This window comes from Engystomops pustulosus, chromosome 11 (assembly GCF_040894005.1).
Source record: "Engystomops pustulosus chromosome 11, aEngPut4.maternal, whole genome shotgun sequence".
In the NCBI taxonomy this organism is placed as follows: Eukaryota; Metazoa; Chordata; class Amphibia; order Anura; family Leptodactylidae; genus Engystomops; species Engystomops pustulosus.
The window spans coordinates 83,340,818-83,367,286 of NC_092421.1; the positions used below are offsets into that span (position 1 = coordinate 83,340,818).

At 42.7% G+C, this 26,469-nt stretch overlaps 1 protein-coding gene and 1 long non-coding RNA gene across 3 annotated transcripts in view; one reads left to right on the forward strand and one right to left on the reverse strand.

Annotated features, from left to right (window-relative positions):
• The window catches only part of LOC140105913 (uncharacterized), a 73,086-nt gene that overhangs the window by 9,933 nt on the left and 36,684 nt on the right, over positions 1–26,469 (forward strand). Inside the window, exons 6-10 of the long non-coding RNA XR_011850672.1 lie at positions 409–599; positions 9,056–9,194; positions 10,360–10,466; positions 12,530–12,619; positions 22,195–22,367. This is a non-coding gene — a long non-coding RNA (uncharacterized lncRNA). The remainder of the gene's footprint in view (positions 1–408; positions 600–9,055; positions 9,195–10,359; positions 10,467–12,529; positions 12,620–22,194; positions 22,368–26,469) is intronic.
• PTPRE (protein tyrosine phosphatase receptor type E) overlaps positions 1–26,469 on the reverse strand; it is a 140,102-nt gene that overhangs the window by 8,067 nt on the left and 105,566 nt on the right. For both annotated transcript variants that reach the window (XM_072130039.1, XM_072130040.1), the window contains 10 exons: positions 22,217–22,336; positions 21,912–22,072; positions 14,160–14,295; positions 12,512–12,661; positions 10,012–10,105; positions 8,999–9,075; positions 3,213–3,347; positions 2,818–2,943; positions 1,155–1,306; positions 201–336 (listed from right to left, as the gene is read on the reverse strand). In XM_072130039.1, the coding sequence (XP_071986140.1) occupies positions 201–336; positions 1,155–1,306; positions 2,818–2,943; positions 3,213–3,347; positions 8,999–9,075; positions 10,012–10,105; positions 12,512–12,661; positions 14,160–14,295; positions 21,912–22,072; positions 22,217–22,336 (1,287 nt within the window). The remainder of the gene's footprint in view (positions 1–200; positions 337–1,154; positions 1,307–2,817; positions 2,944–3,212; positions 3,348–8,998; positions 9,076–10,011; positions 10,106–12,511; positions 12,662–14,159; positions 14,296–21,911; positions 22,073–22,216; positions 22,337–26,469) is intronic.

The window sequence follows — 26,469 nt, forward strand, 5'->3', positions numbered from 1 at the left end:
ACCACCACTATCAGCGCTCCTATGGATAGGGGCTAATTTGCTGTGACCGGACAACCCTATCAATATATTAGGGCTCATTCACAATTCACATGTATACTACTCCGGGGAAAGAACTCCAAAACCAATCCATGGCAGTACTAAAAAGTTAAAAAATAAAATTATTTAAAAGAATAAAACAGGCAAATGTGATCGCCTCTTACCAGTGTCTGCACCATGTGGGGCCGTTGCATTCGTAAACTTTTCACAGTCTGAAAAACATCAAGTAGCCCTTCGGCTTTCACTCGCTCCAAGATATTGCTGAGGGCAATGAATGTCCCTGTTCTGCCGGCTCCCGCACTAGAGAGGAATACACAAATCTCAGGTATGTTTTTATTATTTTAGTCATTTTTTTCAAATTTTGTATTAAAGGAAAGCTGCAAATAGACTACAACCGTGAACAATCCCTGACCTCTGAGCTATAGAAGTCACAGGCTGCTACAAGAGCTTGTACCCGGGACATCTTATAACTCTAAGCATTCAAAATAAGGAAAACTGGAGCAAGACTGGAACCTGTCACTGCCAGCGAGTCCTGACAAAATCATAGACACGCAGATCTCAAGGTATGTAACATCACAAGGTTGTGTATGACTTGTTTGGCTATAGCAGTGGTGTTGAACATATGGCACAGGTGCCAGAGGTGGTACTCAGAGCCCTCTGTGTGGGCACCCAGGCCATTGCCCAAACACAGAGTTGACCAGACAGGAGTCCTGGTATATTCCTGCACTCTCAGCCACAACACATTCTTGTTTGCCTGAGACTGCAGGATGAGGTGAGGACAGGGCTGGTTATCATTTGAGCCTCTATATACTTCCTGGACAGATGCTACAAGGATAATCTAAATTTCCCCTCCTTCTTTCAACATACAGTATTGGCATTCTCACTACGCTTATACAATTTAAAGCTGGGGCAGAGCAGTTAAAAATAATCTACCACTTAAATTGCAGTAAATGGCATTTTACAATAAATAAGTGGGTTTGATTGTAGTTCAGGCACTCGGGGTCTAGAAGGTTTAGGGCTATAGGTATACAGTTTCATCATGAAGCACAGGCGACCTTTATGATAAATCCACCTCTAATATAGAAATTGTTGCAATGGAAGGATGGAGATCAACTCACCTGCAGTGTACAATGATGGGGTGGTTGCCCGTTTGTTGCTGTTGCTTTTGGACGGCTGCAATAAGATCAATCATGCCTTTGCCTTCTGCAGGAATCCCTATCTCAGGCCATCCATGGAAATGGAACTGCCGAACTAGTCGTCCCTGCTTCTCCTGAATAAACACATTGCACAACAGTTTATTTGGAAACTCACTTTCAATAATGGTGTTGCTTAAAATCCCTTGAGTAATTCTGAGCACTTCAGAAAGTTTCATTAGCTGCAGTGTTATAATACGGCAAAAAATGTTCACTCCTGGCACTTGTTCCTGGCACACAGCTGCAAGATAATCTGAAGTCTCATAAAGGACCGAGCAGACGTATCCAATTATACAAGTGATTATAAACTTGTATAAACTTCCCAGGTAGATTTTATTAACACTCTGGAAGTTTCCCCTTCATCTGTCCTCTATTTATTAAGATGGCAAGAATGAGCGAACAATTGAAGAGGTCTCCGAATGCAAAAACATATACCATGGAGACATAGTATAGTTACTGTAAGCACAAAGAAATAGGATATTTTAAAGGGGTTTTCTGACATTACAAAAAGTGCACACATAAACCTACCTCTGAAGAAGCCCCCAGTGCCAGCACCCCAGGCCCAGGGATTCTAGTCCCTACGGCCACCTCATATTCATTGTAAACATGAAAGCTGCTGAGTCAATCACCTGCCATAGTGGTTTGTGTACATCGAGAAGCGCATGGCTGCTGAGGCAAATGATTGGCTTAGCCATCACATATAACATGTATACAATGGCCCTTTAACCGGAGGGGACCAGAGCACTGGTGATGGAACTAAGCTGCCTCCAGAGGTGATTTGTGAGTTTCCACTTACAAATTTTTTTTTTGCAATAAAGAAACAAATACAGAGTTGACGTTAAGCAATATGAGTCTTGTGATTATTTTTTAGGCTGCGGTCACATGTGGCGTTTTGAACCCGTTTTTGGTCCGTCTTTAAGCAGTCCGTCAAAAAACGCCAGCGTTTTTTGAAAACGCTTCCGTTTTTGATCGGTTTTAATTAAGATAATTGGGAAAACCGGTCAAAAACAGATGCGTTTTTGACGGACTGCTTAAAACCGGGCCAAAAACGAGTTCAAAACGCTACAATCACACAGTATGTGCCCGCCGTACCATAGCTCTGCCAACCCACTCCATAGGGATATATGGCGCACGGTGCCCTATTCCGGGAGAAAATGTCCTGTCTTTCTCCCGGCTACGGAACGGTACGGTGCTGCACGTGTGATGCACCGTACGGCACTGTGCGCCCATTGCCGTCTACAGCAGTGTGAATATAGCCTTAGTGTAGCAATTCCTCTTAACTCTTAAGAGAAATCAGCTTTGCTTGACATCAGAAAAAAGACACTAATAAAATATTCTGGATTATTGCATCTAGATGACCAAAACATCACAATACAATTGAACAAACAATTGATAAGTAATAAGAAGGGAATGGGGTACAGTATAGTCAGGATTTGCAGATGGAAGGGATAAGGAAGGGCGACCTGTGGGTTTGTGCTAACCAAGGATTAGCTAGGAGGTTGACTATGGAATTATGTAGGAAAATACCCATAGAATAGGAGGGTTTACTGCTGGTTATAATTCCTGAATGAAATGTTATTAATATTACCTGGGAGCTGGTAACTAGGAAGTCCCGGATGCTGATGGCCTCTAGTAAGCGGTCGCTCTTACTCTCTATAGTGATCTCTCCGTGGGTCACGGAGCCCTCGGATGGCCAGTACTGGCAGCATTTGTCCTAAGCGAAGCAAGATAACAATCATTTAGAAGAGATTTTCTTCATAGGGGATATTGGGGCAGATTTATCAAGCTGTCTGAAAGTCAGAATATTCTTAGTTACCCATGGTGACCAATTAAAGCTCCCCTTTAAAATATTCATAAGCACTGGTAAAATGAAAGCTGAGCTGTGATTGGTTGCCATGGGCATCTAGAAATATTCAGACTTTCAGACAGCTTGATAAATCTGCCTCATTATGTTAATTTGAAGCTTTGAGTATTTCCCCTTACCTGCTCCCTTTCCTGCAGTTCTGTGAGAATCACAATCGTGTGACACTTCCACTCCCACACCATCCTCCAGAAATCCTCCACCGTGTGTGGCAGGGGGCCTTGAGTTGCTATAAAATAGTCTTTCTGCCGATAGCCCTAGAATACAGATGAAAGCAGAAAGTGTAATATTATTCCCGACATAAACTAAGATGCTGCAGAAAACCTTTCATGAGGTCGATTTGCAGCCACATCTGCTGTACATGTTTCTCATAAGGATTGGGGTCAGGGTTTTCTTTCTTCCATCAAAGCCATGAAATCCAATGTAAAAACGTGTAATTAGTATTAACTTAATGCTGAATCTCCACTGCAAACAGTGTGTAGATGTATTTACTTATGGCCACTTTAAAGGAAATCTATCATCACAATCCATCCTGATAAACCAGGGACATTACTCATAGACCCAGACACCGTGACTGTGGAATCTTCTTATATGTGTTATCCATGTCCTCCTGCCTTCTAAAATCAACTTATAATATTTAGCAAATTAATCTGAAGGGTTCCTGGGGGTGTTACCAGAGCCTCTCTGTGCAATAGCTTCACAGGCTGTTACACTGTCTCACCCACCCCTTCTCCCTCAGAACTTCCCTTTTCTGCTGCTGCCATGAGAATACAGCAGAAAGATGGATGGGGAAGTGCCGAGGGCGAGACAGTGTAACAGTCTGTGAATATAGAGTACTGAGGGGCTCTGTTAATGTCCTCAGAGCTCTTCTGGTTAATTAGCATAATTTTAAAAGGTGATTTTAGAAGGCAGGAGGCCATGAATAACACATATAAGAAGATACCACAGTCCCGGTGACTGGATCTATGTCCCTGGTTTGTCATGATGGATTCTGATGGTAGATTTCCTTTTAAGAAGACAAATATTTATTGAATAGTAAGTGGAGACAATCCTTGGGATTATCCAGCTCTGTACCTGCTCATAGACTGTGTTATGACTACATTTCTCATAATATACAAACAAAATTAGTAACAAAAATGTAACTTTATCTAAAGATAAATAATAACAAGTCGGCTCTTGAGGCATAAGGGAAAAAGACAAAGTAATAGACGGGGGGAGGGGATCCTTACGTCAGCAGCTTTCTTATCAGGTTACAGTCTCCAGTATGTTTACATATGTACAGCAGATCCTGGTTACACCCCTTGTATTGTGAGTCGTCTATTTTGCATTTTCTGTTTCATAATTTTCTCACTGATCCCAGAGCTAAAATCTCTCATAGTGCAGATGTTAATACTTGTCCCTGCGCAATCACCTACCCTGCCCTGCTGCATCATGTCTGCTGACCATGTAATGATCAGTAACCATTCACAGACAGGCAGATTAGTTGTTTTATTATTATTTTATGTGATTATTAACGTTATTATTACACTACCGTATATACTCGTGTATAAAACGATAAACTTCCATACTCACCTTCCGGCGCTGCCCGCTGCTTCCCGTGGCTCCTCTTCCTTCAGCTCTTCATCTGTTACAAAGCGGGCAGAGTTGCGTCCATGTGTTCTGCCCGCCAGCGCACACTATAATGCGGTGGTGTCTCCGCTGCTGGTGTCATAGTGTGCGACGCCTCTGCCGCTTTGTTACAGATGAAGAGCTGAAGGAAGAGGAGCTGCATGGAGCATTGTGGAGCGCTGGAAGATGAGTATAGTAGTTTATTTTTTTATACACCCAAGGGCTGCAGGGCATTTCATAGGTGGAGGGGGGCTCACTGCAGGGCATTTCATAGGTGGAGGATTGGCTACAGGGCATTTAATCGGTGGGGGGGCTCGCTTCCGGGCATTTCATATGTGGAGGGAGGCTGGCAGCAGGGCATTTCATCAATGAGGGGGCTGGCTACAGGGCATTTCATCAATGAGGGAGGCTGGCAGCAGGGCATTTAATCAATGAGGGGGCTGGCTACAGGGCATTTAATCGGTGGGGGGGCTCGCTTCAGGGCATTTCATATGTGGAGGGAGGCTGGCTACAGGGCATTTCATTAGTGGGAGGGGGCTGGCAGCAGGGCATTTCATGAATGAGGGGGCTGGCTGCTGGGCATTTAATCGGTGGGGGGGGGCTCGCTTTAGGGCATTTCATATGTGGAGGGAGGCTGCTTGCAGGGCATTTCATAAGTGGGGGGTGCCAGCAGGGCATTTCATCAATGAGGGGGCTGGCTACAGAAGAAGAGGAGAGACAGCAATCAGAGTCCTACACGATAGTTCATAAGGTGTGGTGCTCGCAGCCAAAGGTTCTGGTACACGAACCTGAGAGACAGGACATCGATGGAGGAGGCCACAGCACGCAGAAAATTCCAAAGAATGAAGGCTTTATTCACATAGAAGGCATAAAATTTGCGACGTTTCGATTCACAATGAATCTTTCTCAAGCTTCATTGCTACAGGGCATTTCATAAGTGGGAAGGGGCTGGCAGCAGGGCATTTCATAAGTTGTGGGTAGCAGTAGGGTATTTCATCAATGGGGGTGTCTGGCTGCAGGGCATTTCATAGGTGGGGTGGTTGTCTGCAGGTCATTTCATTAGTGGGAGGGGGCTGGCTACAGGGAATTTCATCAATGAGGGGGCTGGCTGCAGGGCATTTCACAAGTGGGAGGTGGGTGGCTGCAGGGAATTTAAGTACTAGGGGCTCTGCTGCAGGACATTTTATCACTAGGGGCTCTGCTGCAGCGTATACCATTACAGGGGGAGGCCACTTGGCATTTCAATACTCGGGGAGGCTGTGACCAATGCGTTTCCCACCCTAGGCTTATACTAGTTTTCCCAGTTATTTCTGGCAAAATTAGGGTCCTCGGCTTATATATACGGTATTTCTTGTTTTTAGAATCTGTTTTCTCCTAGTTTCTGGCCGACACCACCAACAATGTTATTTTGTTTTTGGACCAAGCCACTGGACACCCAAGCACCAGGCATTTTACTGCCCAGTTACTCAGGCAGCCAAGTTTTAAAGGGGATATAATAAGATTGGTCTCCCCTATCCTATGGAGCATTGGTAATTGACAAGCACGGCACTTGGCTATCTCCGGCACTCTCATAATATGGGAAATGGGAGTGTCTGAGATATCTGAGCGCTGTGCCCAGCAATTTCCAACAATCCCTTGGTATTAAATGGAGTGACAGGATGCAAGCTCTACCTGCCTCTTCATCAATTAGCGGAACATTGAGCTGTACTCTATTACTATCCTCTCTTCTCACAACCTTCTCCAGGTCTTCTCCCATGCCTACCCCATACTCTTGAACTATTTGCCAAAATGTGTCAGACTGTCCCCCAACTTCCAAATTTAAAAAGTAACCTGAAAACCCATCTGTTCAGGATCTCCTACAATACACAATAGAAGATAAAAAGCGAAAGAACTCTGAGCACTAGTGGGGCGCTAAAAAGTAATCCAGGAACAAAGTTGTGCGTCCAAATAAAAACAATTTATTCTTAAATCCGCATAAAATAAACAGGCATTAAGATACAATAAAATGCCAATAAAAATGAATATAAAATGTCCCTATAACGCGTTTCGGGTACTATGACCCTTTATCAAAATTACAGACAGTAATATGACATTATAAGTAATATGACAGTGGAATATATACCTTAGGAAAGACAAACCGGCGGGATGAATGGCGCGAAACCGGAAGTGAGTCCCGGAAGTGACATTTTATAGTCACTTCCGGGACTCACTTCCGGTTTCGCGCCATTCATCCCGCCGGTTTGTCTTTCCTAAGGTATATATTCCACTGTCATATTACTTATAATGTCATATTACTGTCTGTAATTTTGATAAAGGGTCATAGTACCCGAAACGCGTTATAGGGACATTTTATATTCATTTTTATTGGCATTTTATTGTATCTTAATGCCTGTTTATTTTATGCGGATTTAAGAATAAATTGTTTTTATTTGGACGCACAACTTTGTTCCTGGATTACTTTTTAGCGCCCCACTAGTGCTCAGAGTTCTTTCGCTTTTTATCTTCTATTGTCTACGGCTATCAATCACTGTTAGCCGGTCATCTGAGCCCTGGGAGCTGCTTCCTGTATCCTGGAGACTAGTGTTGTTCAAACTCCTCATCCTCTGGACGACTCTGGCTGGACCCCGGGTTGGGATATACATGCGCTATTGAAGCATCTATAAGGTGAGCACCTTTTCAACGTACCTACCTCTACTTCACTCAACGATATCACCCGAGGCGCCGCCTCCTGTGTCCTCTTTTCGATTTTGTGTATACTACAATACACAATAACCTCTCTGATACCTCGCCTTGTGTCTCCATCTACCGTCCCATATAGATTGTGAGCCCTTGGGGCAGGGTCCTCCTTGCACTTGTTGATGATCACTGTAGTTTTTGTATTTCTACTTGAAATTGTTCTTATTTTTAAGTAATGTATGTGAACCCCATAGTAATAATTCGGATCCCCATTAATCAGATTGTTATTGACTATCCAGAGGACCGTCCCAGGACATTAGACCTTTATTGGGGGAAGGGGATAACAGTCCACTACAGCTCAAAACTATAACACAAGCCATCGCTTAGGCTCCATACCAGGATGTCATACAATATAGTTCACAAATACTTATCTGTTATGTAGATTAAAAGATCAAAAGGTCATAAAAAATGGTCTTCCGGGAAAAATGTATGCAAATTTGCTCTCTTTCCTAAAAAAGAGCCATATCTCTGGCACCACCTATTGGAAAGTAGCTCCATATAAGTCAATGGGGCACATTTACTTACCCGTCCCGTTGACGCCGCCGATCCGGAATGTTCGACGAGGATTCTGGTCTTCCGCGATTCACTAAGATCGTGCGTCCAATTTCCTGCATGTGTCGCATCCCCACTGAGGTCCGCCGGAGTTCACCTTCTTCTTCCCGGTGCATGTGAGTGCTGATCTTGCGACACAATTTGCTTTTTAAATTCCGCGGTTTGTCCGAATCAGTCGGGTTGTCAGACATCCACGCCCCCCGATTTGAGTCGCCTGAAAGCCGGCGCCGATGCACCACAATCCGATCACGTGTGCCAAAAACCCCGGGACAATTCAGAGCAAATCTGAAAAAAAAAAACCGCAAAGCCTGACGGAAATGCGACCGACGGACCCTTAGTAACTGTGCCCCAATGTCTGACTTTTTCAGTAGATCCTTGTACAGGGACTGTTTAAAGGTTTGGATATTGACTTCTTCCAATAGGCGGTGCTAGAAGCACAACTTTCTTTTTTGGAAAGAGAAAGTTTAGTATGTGGTAAAACAGCGATGATTAGCAAATTATAATAAGTGTGAGCTGGGCACAGATTCAACTAATTGGTAGTTATGTGTTCTGCAGAACAGTGCAGAGCATTAGGTTGGTTTGTAGTTTGTGGTTCAAGCTGAATATATCATATTCAGAGAAAAAAGTTTTTTATTTTTTGAGCTCCTTCTATGCCAGTGATGGTGAACCTTTTAGAGCCTGAATGCCCAAACTTCAACCAAAAGCCACTTATTTATTGCAAAGTGCCAGCACAGCAAGCAGTAATTAAGCAGTAATTTATTTCTCCTTGTTCTTTGACAACTTTCAATCGTTCAGCCTTCTAAACACACCAATGCAGTTGAAAGGAGGAGGGCAAATTCAAAGATTCTTTAAGTGCTGCCTAGTGAACTTAATGCTGGGCTGATGGCCTGGGTGCCCACAGAGATGCCTCCGAGTGCCGCCTCTGCCACCCGTGCCATAGGTTCGCCACCACTGTTCTATGCAAAACATTGTTATGGATTTTGGAGCAGCTTACAAGAAAGAACTTACGTACATCGATAAAGGAAGCATTGATATAATCTGTGTACTCTTCTCCTCTCTTCATGGACAGAATCACCCGGTTAAAATCATCTAATAAGAAATAAGCAACAGAAAACGACATTATGACCTGTGAAAAAAAAATGTATCCGGGAGTGGATGCGGCAGGACTTTTGAGAAAAGTATTTTAAGTTCTCTCTACTTCTGAAAAAGTAAGAAAGACAAATGACCTTCATGATGACTTTCATTAAATAGAGTCACAGTAAGGGCTCCCACAGACTACTCTGGTTAGGCCTTTAGTAACAGACCTTATAGTGTCCTGTTTCACAGACTGACCACAGTGCAGAAGATGGGACTCCTAGTATCATGGTGATATATGATGCAAGGAGTCCCTGCTTGGCAGCGGAATTGCAGTGCCGCACTGCAATCATGGTGACGGTGCCGGTGCTGCTGTTTTGTGAGGAAGCAGGGACTCCTTGCGGCATATATCACTTTGATGCACGGAATCCCGCCGTGTGCACTACGGTCGGTCTGTGATTCCCGAACCGACCACAGTAGTGTGACACAACCAGTAGGCAGCTTTGTCAATAGCTGGACCTCATTTAGCGTTGGAATATAAATCAAAACCTGGCCCCAATCTGGCTTTATCTCAGGGCTAGGCTCTTAAAATACACGATACAACCCCTGTTCTTGAAAGTTCAGAAAACGGTTGTTCATTAGTGCACAATTTGCCCCTTATGGAGCCACTCACGGTATAAGACCGGTCCACACAGTCTCAGAAAGTTGTTCTTGAAAGTTGTTATATTACAGCTCATAAAGTTTTATGCCTGGTCATTTTTTTAAGAGCCTATATCTAGGGTCAGAGATGAATTCATCTGATAAATTTAGGTTTTATATTTAAAGAATGAAGCCATGGTGATATGGTGCATTCAGACGGCCGCCGTCTGGGGGGATGTATATGCGGGCGCAAATTTAGATTACAGTTCACGACCTTAGATGTTTGCACCTGACAATGTGGATGCCACTTACACGGGATGATCTGGATGACTCTGGCTTTCTTCATGTTGGCCGGCAGGTTCCCCGTCCTCATGTTCTCTTTCATTATTCGAACACTTGTTAGTTTCTGCAAAGAGGAAAAAGCGATGAAGTATTTTAGGAAAGAATATACATGGCTGAACTAAAATGCATGAAAAACACCAAAGCAATGACCTCTCCTAAGGACGGTAGGAAAGTGTTGATGCTCTCACAGTGGATGCCGGTGCTCATAGTATAGGGGCAATTCATATCTATCATAGGTAGGTCATGTCATATATCATGGAATAAGACATGTTTCGTACAGCAGCATTAGTATTAAGCAGGGATCTCTGCTTTCTCTAGACACAGAAGGTTTAATATCCACCAGACACGTACTAGGCCTCGGGACACCACACGAGTCAACTTGTGGGGTCAATACTGCTTGTTGGTGCAGGTCTGCCTGCTACAAGGTAAACCTTAAATACAGCTGCCAGTTCATAGAAAAGCCGTCATCTGTAATGACTGCCCTGGATTGTGTGTATCACTAATAGCAGAAAGGGCAGTAGAATTGTAACATGTAAAGTACAGTCACACTTAAAGGGAACCTGTCACCAGACTTTACCCCATTAAACTAGCAGCCCCCTCAGGCTGGGGATGAAATGTCCTTTCTAGAAATCCCTCTTTAATGTGAAATATCACCTGTTATCTATAATAAAATCTCCAAAGTCATGTGAAAATGAGCAGAGACGAGTCATATTTGTCTGAGATCAGTCTGAGATCAAGTTTAAAGGCTTCTTTTGCCCCTATTTTTGGTTGTATAGGACTCAGGAACATAATTCCGGTGTCATATTAAAGATTTTAATCACATCTTTCAGGATTGAGGTTATGTAAGCTACATAACTGGAGGTACAAAACCCAAAACACACAGAGTGATATGGTCCAACAAATACATTTTCATTTAGATAATTCAATTTAAAAGCCAAACAATATATAAAAACAAATCAAGAATAGGACTCCAAATAGTTATATTGCCGTCTAACCAATGGTGCATACAGGAGTATACAAATAACCATATAAATGCATCATGCATCTTAGTAATTTTATAAATGGGTGGTAATTCCTGGAAACAGAATTATCAATGTATCAAACAGTAACAAGGATCAATGTCCATATATATTTAAATAATCATAGTATCCCTATAATAACATCATTGCACATACCCATAGTAGACACGCGCGTTTCGCGTTACCTCCGCTTCCTCAGGGGGTACAATCGCAATATGTGAGCTGCAGATAAAAATCCACTTCTCCCCTTTTTTTTTTTTTTCTAATTGTCTGTATATGCTGTTCTGTAGATCATCAAACCACATACCTGATGTGATCTGAAACATGAGATTCTAATCTTTAATATGAAACCAGTAGCATGTTCCGAGGTCCTATAGAACCAAAGATCTGAAGTGATGCTCCCCTGCAGCTTCTAAACTTGACTCATCTGAGGCAACATATGACTCTTCTCTGCTCATTTTGCACATGACTGCATGCAGGAGATTTTTATAGGTAAAGAGGTGGGATTTCATACCCAACCTCAGAGGGGAGATTTTGGGTATAATCTTTAAGATACATATCTTATGGTATATGGTTGATGTGGAGCCTATAAAGTTATATTAGAGGCCAGGAACTCTAGAGAGTTGTCTATATAAAACCCCCAACCCAGGGCTTAGAAAAGACTGTTTAACGAACATTGTGTACACGTGAAGACCCCTTTATAACAATCTGCAAAGAGTTTTATTGTCATGAAAACGCGTTTACTGTTGGCATAGAGCGTCCCACACTTCACACGTTCCCCGTGAGCACTCTATACACCCACGTTTTCACATATTCTCCCCGTTATTCGCACTCTGCGTTTTGCAGCGCGCACAATGCAGCCCTTGACAATGTGGTTGAGCCGCTTGCATTTGGCATCTGCCTTTATTGGCTCTAATACATCTGGAGAGAAAGAAGTGCACACAAGTATATGGAAAGTTACCTGGCAACCTCCATAAAGCAGCGACACAGGTAGAATGATGTCACATAGCTGCAGGAGGCCTACTGTGTCATGTAATAGCAGTAATTGTAGGGAATGTCCTGCCTGGACCTCCCCCTTCCATCATCCTATTAGGATATATGGACATCATAGTGATACCTCTGCACCCCCTTCTATGAGCCAGAGCACCACTGTGCAGTATTTACTACAACCTTGTGTTCAATCACTTCTTTGTACTAAAAGAAGAGCTCATTGTACAGAGCTAAGGGCACAGCAGTGTGAGGACATTCCCCCCGAGCACTTGGAGAAGATGCATTCCAGTAATATAAATGGATATATCACAGTCCTGCTGCTACTAACAGCATACACAGCGGTATGATTACACAGATCTCCAGACACAACACTGGATGCAAACTGCAGATTTCCTTTATACATTAGTGACGTGTAAAACATGTCTACACTTTTCCTTTACTAATAGCAGTATCTTTCTTACTTTAAACTCTTGTTCCAGACCAACTTTTTCGAAGTGCGGTGCCGGACTGTAAAGCGACTGAAGATGTTTCTCCAATGAGGCCACATCGAGCTCTGTGTCACCATAGAGGTAGTATTCTAGTAAGGCTTGGTAAATGAATGAATACTGCATCTAACAGAACGATAGAAAATCACATTGACCATAGAATGATGAATATATACAATATTATCTACTGGATATTTGAAACAAGAAGCTCCAAATCCCCTCTGTAAATTTCTTTGTACCTGCAGTCACCAGCAGAGGGAGCTGAGGAGCTTACTGCATAATGTTTATACTATGAATACAATGAACAATAGTAAGTAGTATGCCCCAAGTATTGACAAGGAATTCTTCTGTCATCTCTGTACATAGGTGATCTGGAGCTCTATATGAGAAATGTATATGTAATTAGCACTGACTTTTTAACGTAAAAAAGACCTTTCACTCCCTCACATATTCGGGGACCAAAATGTAAGGGCTCCCTCGCAGATTCAGGGGCACTTTGAATTTTTTTTCTAGGCCCTACACTTGCTGAGATATCAGTCCCAGTATCAGATCGGTGTAATCCTCTCTACTGTCAAAGAGGAGGAGCTGGAGCAGAGGAGAGGGTGTGTGTTATGATAATCTTCTCTTACACTGAGATACTGAGAAGATTATGATAACACAAGCCTCTTGCTCCAGCACCTCCTCTTTGACAGTGGAGAGGATTACAATAGTCAGATAATGGGACTGATATCTTGGCAAACGCGGGGGCTAGAATAAAATTCTGTGAGGTGGTGAAAGGTCCTTCCTAAAGGGAACCTGTCAAGAATAACAGATACAATATACCATACTCACTCGGCCCCCCCTTCCCCTGTGTCTCTGTTTAAAAGTGAATTGCAGACTCCCCCCCACCCCCCGACCAGTAAAAGTGTTCCCCCGGACATTTCTTGCATGTGTGTATCTAGGCCCTGGCCACAGTTTGCAGTTTCCCACACAGGGCTGACTGCTACATACAGCAAGCAGTGAGCGGGAGATGACAGGTCCTCTTTAAAACAAAGAGGCGTGGCCCACTGCCAGCCTGGGACTCTTCTCTTCAGAGGTTGACTCATCTCTCCTCATCTGCATATCAGAAAAACCGCTGCAAATAAAGAGGACCTGTCACCCTGAAAAACGGCATTAGGAGCTCTTACTAAAGTGAGCGGCTCCTAGTGCTATAACAGTCCCAGCAGTGTTACACTGCTAGCGTTATCGGAGACGTCCGATAACGCTAACAAACACAGCTGCGCTGTACACTGGAAACGCCGGACCGTTCTCAAAGCGGTGTGGCATATTCATGAGGGGCGGGATTGGGGGCGGTGATTGCGGCACGACGTGCGGCAGTCACTGCTGGACTATGGAGCAAGCGTGTGTGTGGGGGGGAGGGGGCTAGGGGGTTTCGGGGAAGAGGCAGCGCCTAGGACTACTCCCTCATGAATACGCCGGACAGCTTTGAGAGCCCCAAAAATAATATATAAATAATATAGGCAGGGAAAATTGTGAAAATGCCAACATGCATCTCACATACATGATGATTCCAGCCAAAGGTGTGTGTGTATATATATATGACAGATATATAATAAATGGGTCACATTGTTCCCAGTTTTCTTACATCGGTTTGAACCATTTGGGGCCGCTGACCGCGGATCTTCAAAACGAAATTGAAAACGTCCACCTTCTTTTCTTCATTCATCATATCTATGATAGCATCTATAACTATGAAGGTACCTGTCCGCCCGACACCGGCACTGAAATACAGAGAACACAACGGGTCGGTCAAATAAATGCTTATTACATGCGCCAAGTGGTGAGATTTCAGTCCAGGCGGTGCTATGGATCTTCCTGGATACGATCACTAGTGAAAATGTTATTTTGTCTGCAGATAAGGAAGTGTAGTTACAGCAATGTAATCTGAGGTCCCGCATTACTCATTTTCAGCCACTAGGTGGTGCGATTGTACACTACTTTAACCCCTTATGTTAGTTGTAAAATTTCAGTGATAAGTTTTGCGTTTCGTTCCGAAAAAAAAAAAATAGAAATTTGGCAAAAAATTCTTCATCCAAATGTTCTGCTCCCCAGGTAGATAGTCAGACCACTCAAACTAGCTTGACAACTAACATTTCCTGAATGTTGGTATGGTTTTTTTATGTGTCTTTCATTTTACTATAGGAGAATTTACTGAGAATTTTAGGTGGGATTTCCAAGTGACTTTGAGAGGCTTACTTTACTTTGTTTTTTGTACTATGTGTGGGGGGCAGGGTATTAAGTAATTTCCCAATATACATCTATTAATAGTCCTGCTCCGCTATCTTGATGTATATAGTGAAGCCTCCTGTCTTTTACCTCATCAGCCAGAGATTCCTGACCATAAAATAGCTGCAGTTGGAGGGTCATGTGATTTCTATTTGTCCATGAGCAATCGCCCTGCCAGGACCTTGATCTTATATTCACTATCATAAGGTCCTGGCAGGGCGATTGCTCATGGACAGAGATCACATACATCCATTGTATGGTCAGGAATCTCCGGCTGATGAGGTAAAAGGCAGGAGGCTTCACTTTACATATGAAGAGAACGGAGCAGGACTGAAATAATTTCCCAATATACATCTATTATTATAATCCCCCCTCCACACTTACATACATTACAAAAAACATGGGGTAAAAGTGGCCAACCCCTTTAAATAATAGTAAAACCCTATACATTACCCCATTATTGAAACTACACCCCGCAATGTGTGTAAAACAATTTTTACGGAATCTGTTAACTCTTTAAAGGTTTCACATGGGTTAAAACAAAATGGAATTTCAGAGACAGAGATGGCTGAGGACGTGTTTTTTTTGCGAAAAGAGTTGGTATCATTATAGGGCATATTTGGGTTTTTTTTGATGATACATTACTGAAAGTTTTTTGTGTTTTTTTTTTTTTTACGGCGTTCACCATGCGGGTGCAATTTTGCTTTAGATTTACTGTACAAATTGTTACGGAAGCGGCGATGCTAAATATGTAGTTTCTTTTTTGTAGTCTTTTGTTTTGTATTATAAAAATTATTTTGTTTTTTTTACTTTTTTCAATTTTTTTTAAGGCTTGGGTTTGAACAAGTATTTGTCTGATGTTTAGTTCAAGCCCTCACACATTGCAAGACAGGAAGGAATACCCTTACATGTCACAGTCATGCTTGCTTGGTATTGAACAACAGGGGTTGGAGATTTTCCAATAACACAGCCCAATCCCGGCACCAACAGGACGATAGGTCCTGCAATATTCTTCTGATGCGGCACCATTTACAATAAAACATGTGACTTATCTGCGCTGCTCACTCTCAGCCCCCACCTTCCTGCTGCTGTACAGCTCCTCCCTCCTGTACAGGAGCAGAAAGGTGGGGGCTAAGAGCTGAGGAGTGAGCAGCAAGTCACGTGTTTCTTTTTTTAAATGCATCCAAACCAAAACAAATCTGGGACTCACCAGAGGATTTTGTCAGGAATCCAGGTAAGTTATTACACACAATTATATTCTAATGCATATGCTCAGAAAAGGCAGAAAGACATTTTTGCAATCTAACTTCTGCAAATTGTCTTTAGTGAAAATTAGGTCCCTGGTGACAGACTTTCTTTAAGCACTCTTAAAGGGGTTCTCCAGCTGCTGATGGAGAAGTCGGCAATCTCTGTCAGCGCTATAGAGATGAGTAGAGCAGCCAGCGCATGCACAACCAGCTGCTCTCTTCCTCTGGAGCTATGACGGGGGTGCAGCGGACCTCCATTCTTGTGATCCGTGGTGTTTCCATCATTGAGACTCCCCACTGATCAGCAAGTTAGCCCCTACCCTGTGAATAGGGCTGTATTGTTGGGGAACCGCTTTAATGACTGCAGCAAAGAGTCCTGGAGATGGGAGTAGTAGGTTTGAATTAATGAAGAAATTTATCTTAGATCACTGGGAAACTAAGAGCGTGGACTGGGTAATAGACTGAGATGAGGGCAGAGATGTAGGAAGGTGCAGCACTGTGCAGAGCTTTGTGGATGAGGGGCAGCACTGTGCAGAGCTTTGTGGATGAGGGGCAGCGCTGTGCAGAGCTTTGTGGATGAGGGGCAGCGCTGTGCAGAGCTTTGTTGATAAGGGCAGCACTTTGCAGAGCTTTGTGGATGAGGGGCAGCACTGTGCAGAGCTTTGTGGATGAGGGGCAGCACTGTGCAGAGCTTTGTGGATGAGGGGCAGCACTGTGCAGAGCTTTGTGGATGAGGGGCAGCACTGTGCAGAGCTTTGTGGATGAGGGGCAGCACTGTGCAGAGCTTTGTGGATGAGGTGCAGCACTGTGCAGAGCTTTGTGGATGAGGTGCAGCGCTGTGCAGAGCATTGTGGATGAGGGGCAGCACTGTGCAGTGCTTTGTGGATGAGGGGCAGCACTGTGCAGAGCTTTGTGGATGAGGGTCAGCGCTGTGCAGAGCTTTGTGGATGAGGGTCAGCGCTGTGCAGAGCTTTGTGGATGAGGGTCAGCGCTGTGCAGAGCTTTGTGGATGAGGGTCAGCGCTGTGCAGAGCTTTGTGGATGAGGGGCAGCGCTGTGCAGAGCTTTGTGGATGAGGGGCAGCGCTGTGCAGAGCTTTGTGGATGAGGGGCAGCGCTGTGCAGAGCTTTGTGGATGAGGGGCAGCGCTGTGCAGAGCTTTGTGGATGAGGGGCAGCGCTGTGCAGAGCTTTGTGGATGAGGGGCAGCGCTGTGCAGAGCTTTGTGGATGAGAGTCAGCGCTGTGCAGAGCTTTGTGGATGAGGGTCAGCGCTGTGCAGAGCTTTGTGGATGAGGGTGATTAATTTGAATTGAATCCGTAAGGAGACAGGCAGCCAATGCAGAGTGGAGGCATCTGTGCAGTTTTGGGACTGATAGACATTTGATCCTGGCTGCTGCATTAAGAATAGATTGTAGAGGAGAGAGTAAGTGGAAGACCGATTAGTAGGGAGTTACAGTAATTGAGACAAGCGTGAATCAGTTCATGGTCTAGAAAGGACGTATTCTAAAAATGCTTTTGAGGTGCAAGTGGCAGGAGCGGGCAAGTGATTGTATGTAAGACACAAACAAGAGGTTGGAGTCCAGCACAACCCCAAGACGCGATCTGCTGCCCTGGAGTGATTGTGGCACCATGCATGGAAAGGGAGATCCAGCTATTACTCAGTTATTCCTCCTGAGAAGTATAAATACAATGACAGCTCAATCCTCCTTGTCTCCATAATGTGATGGTGTCAGCACTGATTGCACATATTTATATATTTCCAGAGAAAATACAAGTTCTGCTTTTGGTCATATGAGCAGTTTTCTAAGGAAACTAATGACCAAAGAATATTTTCCGGTGTCCCGCATCAGATAGAGCTGATGGGCAATGGTTCTGTTCTCAGAAAATACTGGATTCACATTCCCCCTTTAAATCTGACTTTATTCATGCACACGAACATTGTCAGGGGACGTGCGCTATCTATTGTTTCAACGGCGAGCAACAATGTAACTCTATGGGCTTATACACACATAATGTCAGCAGCAACACGGCGAGCAACAATGTAACTCTATGGGCTTATACACACAGAATGTCAGCAGCAACACGGCGAGCAACAATGTAACTCTATGGGCTTATACACACATAATGTCAGCAGCAACACGGCGAGCAACAATGTAACTCTATGGGCTTATACACACAGAATGTCAGCAGCAACACGGCGAGCAACAATGTAACTCTATGGGCTTATACACACATAATGTCAGCAGCAACACGGCGAGCAACAATGTAACTCTATGGGCTTATACACACAGAATGTCAGCAGCAACACGGCGAGCAACAATGTAACTCTATGGGCTTATACACACAGAATGTCAGCAGCAACACGGCGAGCAACAATGTAACTCTATGGGCTTATACACACAGAATGTCAGCAGCAACACGGCGAGCAACAATGTAACTCTATGGGCTTATACACACAGAATGTCAGCAGGTCCCATTCCTACCCGAGTATGCAGTTTGGACAGTACTTTTCTTCTGTCATCTGTTTGGGCCCATGATACGCACTTGTTTTAGTGCCTGAGTCATAACCTGACAGAGTCCCTTTAAATCAGAGAGATCTAGAGCAGATTCTCTACTTTCTATGAGCAGTGAATGGGAGACATCATATCAGCCAGTCTACAGCCACCAGCTCTCAGATAACTTAGAGATTGACCTTGCAGAGGTCCGACAATGGCGATCTAGCGGCGGGTTCTCCGACGCAGATTCGGGTCTTCCGGCAGTTCACCAAGGTAGTGCGCCCGATGTCCACCAGGCACATTTTTTTTTTTCATTTCCAAATCCGTCGGTTTTCCGACGGCCATGCCCCCCCCCATTTCCGTCGCGTGCATGCCGGCGCCGATGCGCCACAATCCGGTCACGTGCGCCAAAAACAATTCGCAATTTTCTGGAAACCCGACGAAAAAACGTGATTCGGGCCCTTAGTAAATGACCCCCATAGTGTCACATGAACACACCATGTGATGGTGTATGCAAAGAAGTTTGTGGAATGGTTAAGTACAGGTTCAGGAACATTACAGCAGGGGCCAGAGACACAAGGAAAATCTCTCAAATCCTTTCACTATAGGAGGACCTTACACAATAGGCTTTTGTCTGCACCGAAAAGCTTTACAAATGACCCAACCGTTGCCATGGTGTCAGTAAAAATCTCCAGTGTTAACAAACAACCTTGAGCTTTTCAGAACCAGATGCAGATGACATCCAATGGCGGCCCCACCTCTAGCTGCAGTTACTATTCTGCCCAGCAGATGCCACTGTTCCTCCAGATACGACGGATACTCTGGTTATACCAAGTCCACACTCATTTCCATATATTTATATGAACAGGTTTTCTACTTTAATTAAGTTAGAAAAAGTTTTTATAAACCGATCATAATAAATACATATACAGTTTGTCTGCAGTGATAGAGCAGCTCTGCATACATCTTGTAGAAGATTGCCCCATCTTTTACAGCTTGTGACCTCGGTATATGGTTACATAGTGGTAGAGTGGTAAGGGGTCATGTCTTACCCCTTAAAATAACTAATCACATATGTATTTTACAAGGTTCTGTCAAATATAGTTTGTTGCAAGTCCTCCCCTGTCCCCACACCTGTTTATAATTCCTATCCACTGCTCAAAGGACAACTTTATGTACACAAAGCCAATGCAGAATATTAGGTGGCAGAGCAGGAGCTTACTTAGAAATCAAAGGGCTCCCGTCTTACACATGCGAATCTAGTCTAAATTAATTAGATCATAATTAGAGATGAGCGAGCACTAAAATGCCCGAGTGCTCGTTACTCGAGTCAAACTTTTCCCGATGCTCGAGTGCATTTTTCACTGAAAGAAAACTAAAGAAGAACACATTGCAGATGTTTTCACTGAAAGAACACATTGAAAGAACACAGTGAAGAACACATTGCAGATGTTCACATACATGTGCTAACTTATCCGAAGACACGCGTGCAGAACGGTGTTCTCCACAATTGTATGTGAAGAACACATTGCAGATGTTTCCATACATTGTGTTCTTCACTGTTCTTCACTGTGTTTTCTTAAGTGAAAGCTCGTTATCGAGCAGGCGAAATACTCATCCGAGCAACGAGTACGCTAATACTCAACGAGCATCAAGCTCGGACGAGTATACTCGCTCTTCTCTAATCATAATGTATATGTGTCCTGTCACTACCCTGCCCCTGTCACTTTTTCAACTTCTGTCAATTTCTTCATGGCCATTAGTGCACACTGGTGCCACTTTATTTCAGTGGTCTTCCCCTTCATTCCTCCCTCAATACACAGCAGAGCCACTACTCCCTTACATTATACTGATACCTCAGGGGTGACATGCCCCCACTGACTCAGCACCTCTTATGTACAAGAAGTTTTGGAGATCCCTGATCTGGTCCTACTTCCAGCTGTGTCATGTTTGCTATCACATTATTCTCTTAGTAGCAGCATCAGTCCCTTCTATTATCATGGGCTAATTTGTATATATTTTTCTCCCCTTTTCACATGCACAGTCTACATCATTGTGTGTGAGCTCATGACAACTTACTTGTTGATGAATGTCAAGAAATATGAAAAAATTGCATCACTGGGGGCCAAAACTAAGGTTACCCCACATACACGCAGAATTATTTCAGCTTAAAGTGATAAATATGGGGCCTCCTTCTCATAGACCCTGACCAATATCCTGCCAAGACCCTGGAAACGTTTCTAATATAGAGACAGATACAACTAATGTGTCAATAAAAGAGAAACCTATTGTAAAACTTTCTATTCGTCTGTTGTTCTTCCTTGAAATGTAGTGAGTACTTAACGGACAATCTCCATGAGACACTTCCTTAACCCCTCCACGACTGCCATACGGTTATATACATCCTATTTGCACATGCCCCGTGCAGATAGCACACATATACACTTTATTTGTTACACACTTTGTCAGCCTTTAAACGGTCATGTCTCCTGTACCGTGGCAACTAGAAACACAATTCTGGTGTCCTTTTAAAGAGAAGTGTATTTCTAGGTGAAACAGAACCGAATATATCTACTGTTAAAGTAGAAAATATCATTTTTAAATACATCCCCTGACTATGACTTTACGAACGGATATCTCCCCTAAAACACAAAAGCTGCAGAAGACACTTTGCAAAAGTAAATGTACCTGAACATGGTAAAAATGGTGATAGATTGACACTGTACATATTTAGAACATATTTTGGTAAAGGCTTTACCAATTATTTAAAAAAAAAATGAATGGGAAAAATGAGAAATATTTTTTTATATTTGCCTGCTAATTCTATGCAAAAATTATGTTAGTAAAATTATTCCCTAAAGTAAAGTCTCACGTGTCACTAAAAAAAGCTAAATAAAAATGGTATGATATGCAAAGTGTCGTCATTTAAAGAAAAGCAGAATAGAAGAACACAAATTGATGTCAACATTCAGGCACCAATGACCCACAGTCACAAAACTCAGATACTCTTGAAGATACTTTTTTAAAATTCCTGCAGGCGGCTGGGGAGGTATTGTTTCAAAAAAACAAAAAAAGTTGTACTTGCCTCCTCTGACGCTCCTGGTGTCCCCCACCACCGCTGTCTCTCTGGTCCCTGTTTGTTTACATGGCTGCTCCCTGCTCCGCTGAGTTCAGCTTCTGGCTGGCCACTAGCCAGAAGCCGAACTCAGCGCAGTCTCCGCGCCCCTGTCAACAAACAGCGGCGCGATGCGGAATTTTTATGGTAGAAACTTAAAACTATGTATAGCATGATATTAACCGTGAAAGATGCAGCATATGACAATAGTTGTTACCAGTGTCATAGTCATTGAAGCTGTGATATTGCGCTCACCTGCAGTGAACAACAATGGGTCCAGCATGGGCAGGATTAACAGATTTGACTTTCTTGAGGAATTTCAGCATTCCAATCGGTGTGAACGGCACCCCAAAGTCAGGCCAGCTGGTGAAGTGTAACTGCGTCACCAGCCGCGGGGCCTTGCAGCCATCATGGACCTGCATGAAACCAATGTCTGGGTTAATCTTTGCCTCCTAAAAAACAAACTACTAACACAGTAACATTTATGTTATAGAAGATAAAAGACTAATTCTAAATCTTATACACAAATGTCTTACAGGGTGTATGGCAGGAAGACTTACCGGCTGTATGCAGAACTTCCGGATGGTGTAGTCCACCAGAACAATGACATCTTCTACTGACACCCGGATATTCCCATATATCCAGCAGCCTTGGTCCGGCCAGTACTGGTAACATTTATCCTACGTTGTTGACAAAGAAATAGAATAAAATGTAAGAAGTGCTACATTGTGTATACAGTATTCACAGCACAATCCCCTCCTGCCCTTATAGTTTGATAGAATGTGTCAGTAAGGGCTATCACTGTGATATTGTGTATCAGTAAGCACAGCGCTGTACATTGTACAGTGGTCGTAGTTGGTATTGCAGTGTGGTGTCAGAGGCTTGTGATAAGGGGATCGCTGGAAATCATTCAACTGATTTTTTTTTTTTTTCTTTTTTTTCCAAATACTTTTTATTAAGTTTTATTACATAACAACATGCAGTACATTCTGTTGCATATTTAGTGCAATTACATTGTCAGTATTGACCTATTTCTATTCTTTTCCTGGGTGGAAGATGCATTATTGACTCTTTAATAAAGCATGCTTTTATACATAGGTCTCTTGTGTTTTCTTCCTGTTGCATATGTTGCAAGTTAAAATCCTAATCTGTAATTACACATATGTCTTCATATTTATCTAGTTGAGAGCGATTTATGGTCTATGCAGATTTGTTTATAACAGAATAACAAAAAACAAGAATAACATTTTAGGTAATGACCTAACATTCAGGAGTGGGTCGGAGGGAAGGTGAGTATGGGGGTAGGGGGTGGTGGTGAGCTGTGAGTCTATCCTTTTTCTTCTATGTTCGTTGATATTTTCTTCCTCAGTCAAGTTGAGTTATGGGTGATAATATTTGCTTTCAGTCCAGAGGTTCCATCTGGTGGAGAATTTTTTAAAGGTTGTGTTTTGATATGCTAAGATTTTTTCGTATGCGCAGGTTGTGTTCATCTGGCTGATCACCTCGTTGATGTGTGGGCTGTCTTTGTTTTTCCAGTATCTGGTTATTATTAATTTGGTTGACATCAGGAGGTGTACAATGATGGTTTTTTGTTCTTGTGGCAGGTCTTCTACATTGATAAGTAATAAGGCTTGTTCTGGCTTTATCTCTATGTCTTTTTTTGTTATTTCTTTTATTATGGTGCTTGTTGCTTTCCATAGGCTCAGTATTTTTGGGCAGTTCCATAGGATGTGTATGAGGTTTCCTCTGTTGCCGCATCCTCGCCAGCACATAGGTGACACGCTGGGGTAGATGAGGTTTAATCTGGTGGGTGTGAAATACCATCTCAGGTGTGTCTTTACTATCGCTTCTATGTGCGATGTGCAGCGGAATATTTGGTGTGTTGTTTTTAGAGCCGCTTCCCATTTTTGTATTGAGAATTTCTGTTGTAGGTCTTCTTCCCATTTTATTACGCTTTTTGTTTTTGTGAAGTCTCTTCTTTTCCCTATTCTGTTATAAAAGAAGGATATTCCTTTTTTCCCGGGCTCTTGTTTGTCTAGGAATTTTAGTAGTTCCGGCTCAATCTTAGGTGTTATATGGTTTAGTGAGTTGAAAAGGTTTTTAATCTTTGTGATTTGCTGGGTTTCGCTGCATGGGAGGTTTTTAGTGGACATGAGGTGTCTGGCATCTATCAGGCCGTTTGGGTTCAGAATGTCTTCTAAAGTTTCTAATCCTTTTTGTCTCCATGTTTCTAGTTGTAGAGTTTTGTTTTGGTTTTCTAGGAAGCTTAATGGGATGCGGTGTAGGATATTTTCTTTAGAGTTGGTTTCGTTTTTAATCATATTCCTCCATGTTGTATCTGATGTTCTCATTGTTTGTAGTTTTGAGTGAGGTGGGTCCGTGTTCCATAAGTTAGCGATCATTCTATTTATTAAAGGTGTATTGTTGTTATAGTGTTTCTCAATTGTTACCCACACTTTATCGGTTGAGTCTAGCCACCAGTGTTTGAGTTGGTCCAGGATCGCTGCCTTGTAGTAATCTTTTATGTCTGGTAATCCTAGACCTCCTGCTATTTTATGTTTGGTCATGGTGGATAGTGAAATTCTCGGTTTTTTCTGCTGCCAGATGAAATTTTGGAGATTCTTGTTATTGTGTTTAAAGAAAGTGCATGGTAAATTTATTGGAACCGTTCTGAACAGATATAGGAATTTGGGTAAAATTATCATTTTAAAGGATGCTATTCGGCCAAACCATGTGAGTTGATGTCTTGAGTATTTTATATATAGTGCTTTAATCTTGGTATTAAGGGGGGCAAAGTTTGTTCCGTATAGTTTTTTAGATGGGTAGGTTAGTTGTATTCCTAGATATGTTATGTTTTGCATTTGCCAGTCCAGGTTGTATTTCTTTCTGAGCGTTGTTAATTCTGCGTCTGGTATTCTAACTGGTAAGATTTGTGATTTGTTGGTATTAATTTTATAGTGTGTTACCTTTCCATATTCTTCTATAATTTTGAAAAGTTGCGTTAGTGAGGCGTCTGTCTTTGTTAATGTAAGGGCTATGTCGTCCGCAAAAAGTGCTACTTTGTGTTCTGAGTCTCCAATCTTAACTCCTGATATATTAGGATGGTTCCTAATTATTTCCGCTAGGGGCTCTATTGAAAGGGTAAAGAAGATGGGGGATAGTGGGCAGCCCTGCCTGGTTCCGTTTGTGAGTGTGAGTTTTTGGGATAGGGTGTTATTTGTGTATACGTATGCTGCTGGGTTGGAGTAAAGTGCTTTAATTGCTGATAGTATTGGGCCTGTCAGTCCGTATTTTGTCAGGGTATGAAAAGCGTACTTCCAGTTAACTCTGTCAAATGCCTTTTCTGCGTCTATCGTAAGGAAGGTCGTCGGTATGTTGTGGATTTCGCAGTGCTGTAGTATGTTTAGTAGTCTTCTAGTGTTGTCTGGTGCTTGTCTGTCTGGTACAAATCCTACTTGATCATTTTTGATTAGGTCCGGTAGTGTATGTTTTAGTCTGTTCGCAATAATTTTAGCGTAGATTTTGACGTCTACGTTTAGTAGTGATATTGGTCTGTAGTTGAGTGTGGAGTCGGTTGGTTTGTCCGGTTTCGGGATGGTGACTATGAGTGCGGTCAGCATGTCTTGGGGGAAAGTTTCTGTGTTGGCCGCTATGTTAAAAATTTTCAGTAGGTATGGAGTTAAGATATGTGAAAACTGTTTGTAATATTCTCCTGTCAGTCCGTCTGGTCCAGGAGCTTTATGTGAGGGAAGTTTGAGGATAGTTTTTTTGATCTCTTCTTGTGTGAGGGGTAGGTTAAGGTGATGCAGTTGTTCTGAGGTGATCTGTGGTAGGTTGACTTTGTGTAGAAAGTTGGCTATATCCTCTTCAGTAGGTTGGAATGTCGTTGTGTCCTGTTTGAGGTTATATAGTTTGTGGTAATAGTCTCTGAAGGCGTTAGCGATTTCTCTGGGGTCTCGTAGTTCTCTATGTGTAAAGGGGTGTTTAAGTTGTGTTATTTTGATTTTTTTGTGCTTATCTTTGAGTTTCTTAGCTAGTAATGATCCAATTTTCTGGTCTTGGGAATAGTATTTAGTTTTTGTGAATCTAGTGGCTTTCTCGTATCTATATAATAATAGATTACGGAGTTTATCCCTTGCTTTATTGAGCTCTAATTTAAGTGCATATGATTGTTTCTTTTTATTTTGTGTTTCAAGGTGGTGAAGTGTCTTAGTGGCTTCAGAGATGTCTTTCTCTCTTTGTTTTTTAATTTTCGCACCTAATTTCATTAGTTCCCCTTTTATGAATACCTTGTGTCCCATCCAGGCTGTGAAGATATCTATTTCTGGGGAGAAGTTATTTTTTAGGCACTCTAGGAGTGCAGTTTCTATTGAGCATTTGTCCCTATCCTTAAAAATGATGCTCATGTCAGCTTTCCATATGTAGTCGTTGTGTTTTGATAGTGCATCAGATATCGTCATATAGATGGGGGCGTGATCTGACCATTCAATGTTTCCTATTGATGTTTTTTCTATCCTGTCAATTAACGAACGATCTATAGTAAAGATATCAATTCTGGAGTACATGTTGTGTCTTTGTGAGAAAAATGAATAATCCCTTTCGGTGGTGTGTTGGATTCTCCAGATGTCATGGAGTCCGTTTTTCCAAAGAAAAGAGTGAAGCTCGTATGGTTTTTGTTTTGGTGTTGAGGTGGAGTCTAGGTCGTGTTGTACAGTAGCGTTGAAATCGCCGCATATTATTAAGGAACCTTGCTGCAGCTTCCTAATTTTTCCCATTAGTTTCGTCATGAAGCGGTTTTGTCTTTTGTTTGGTG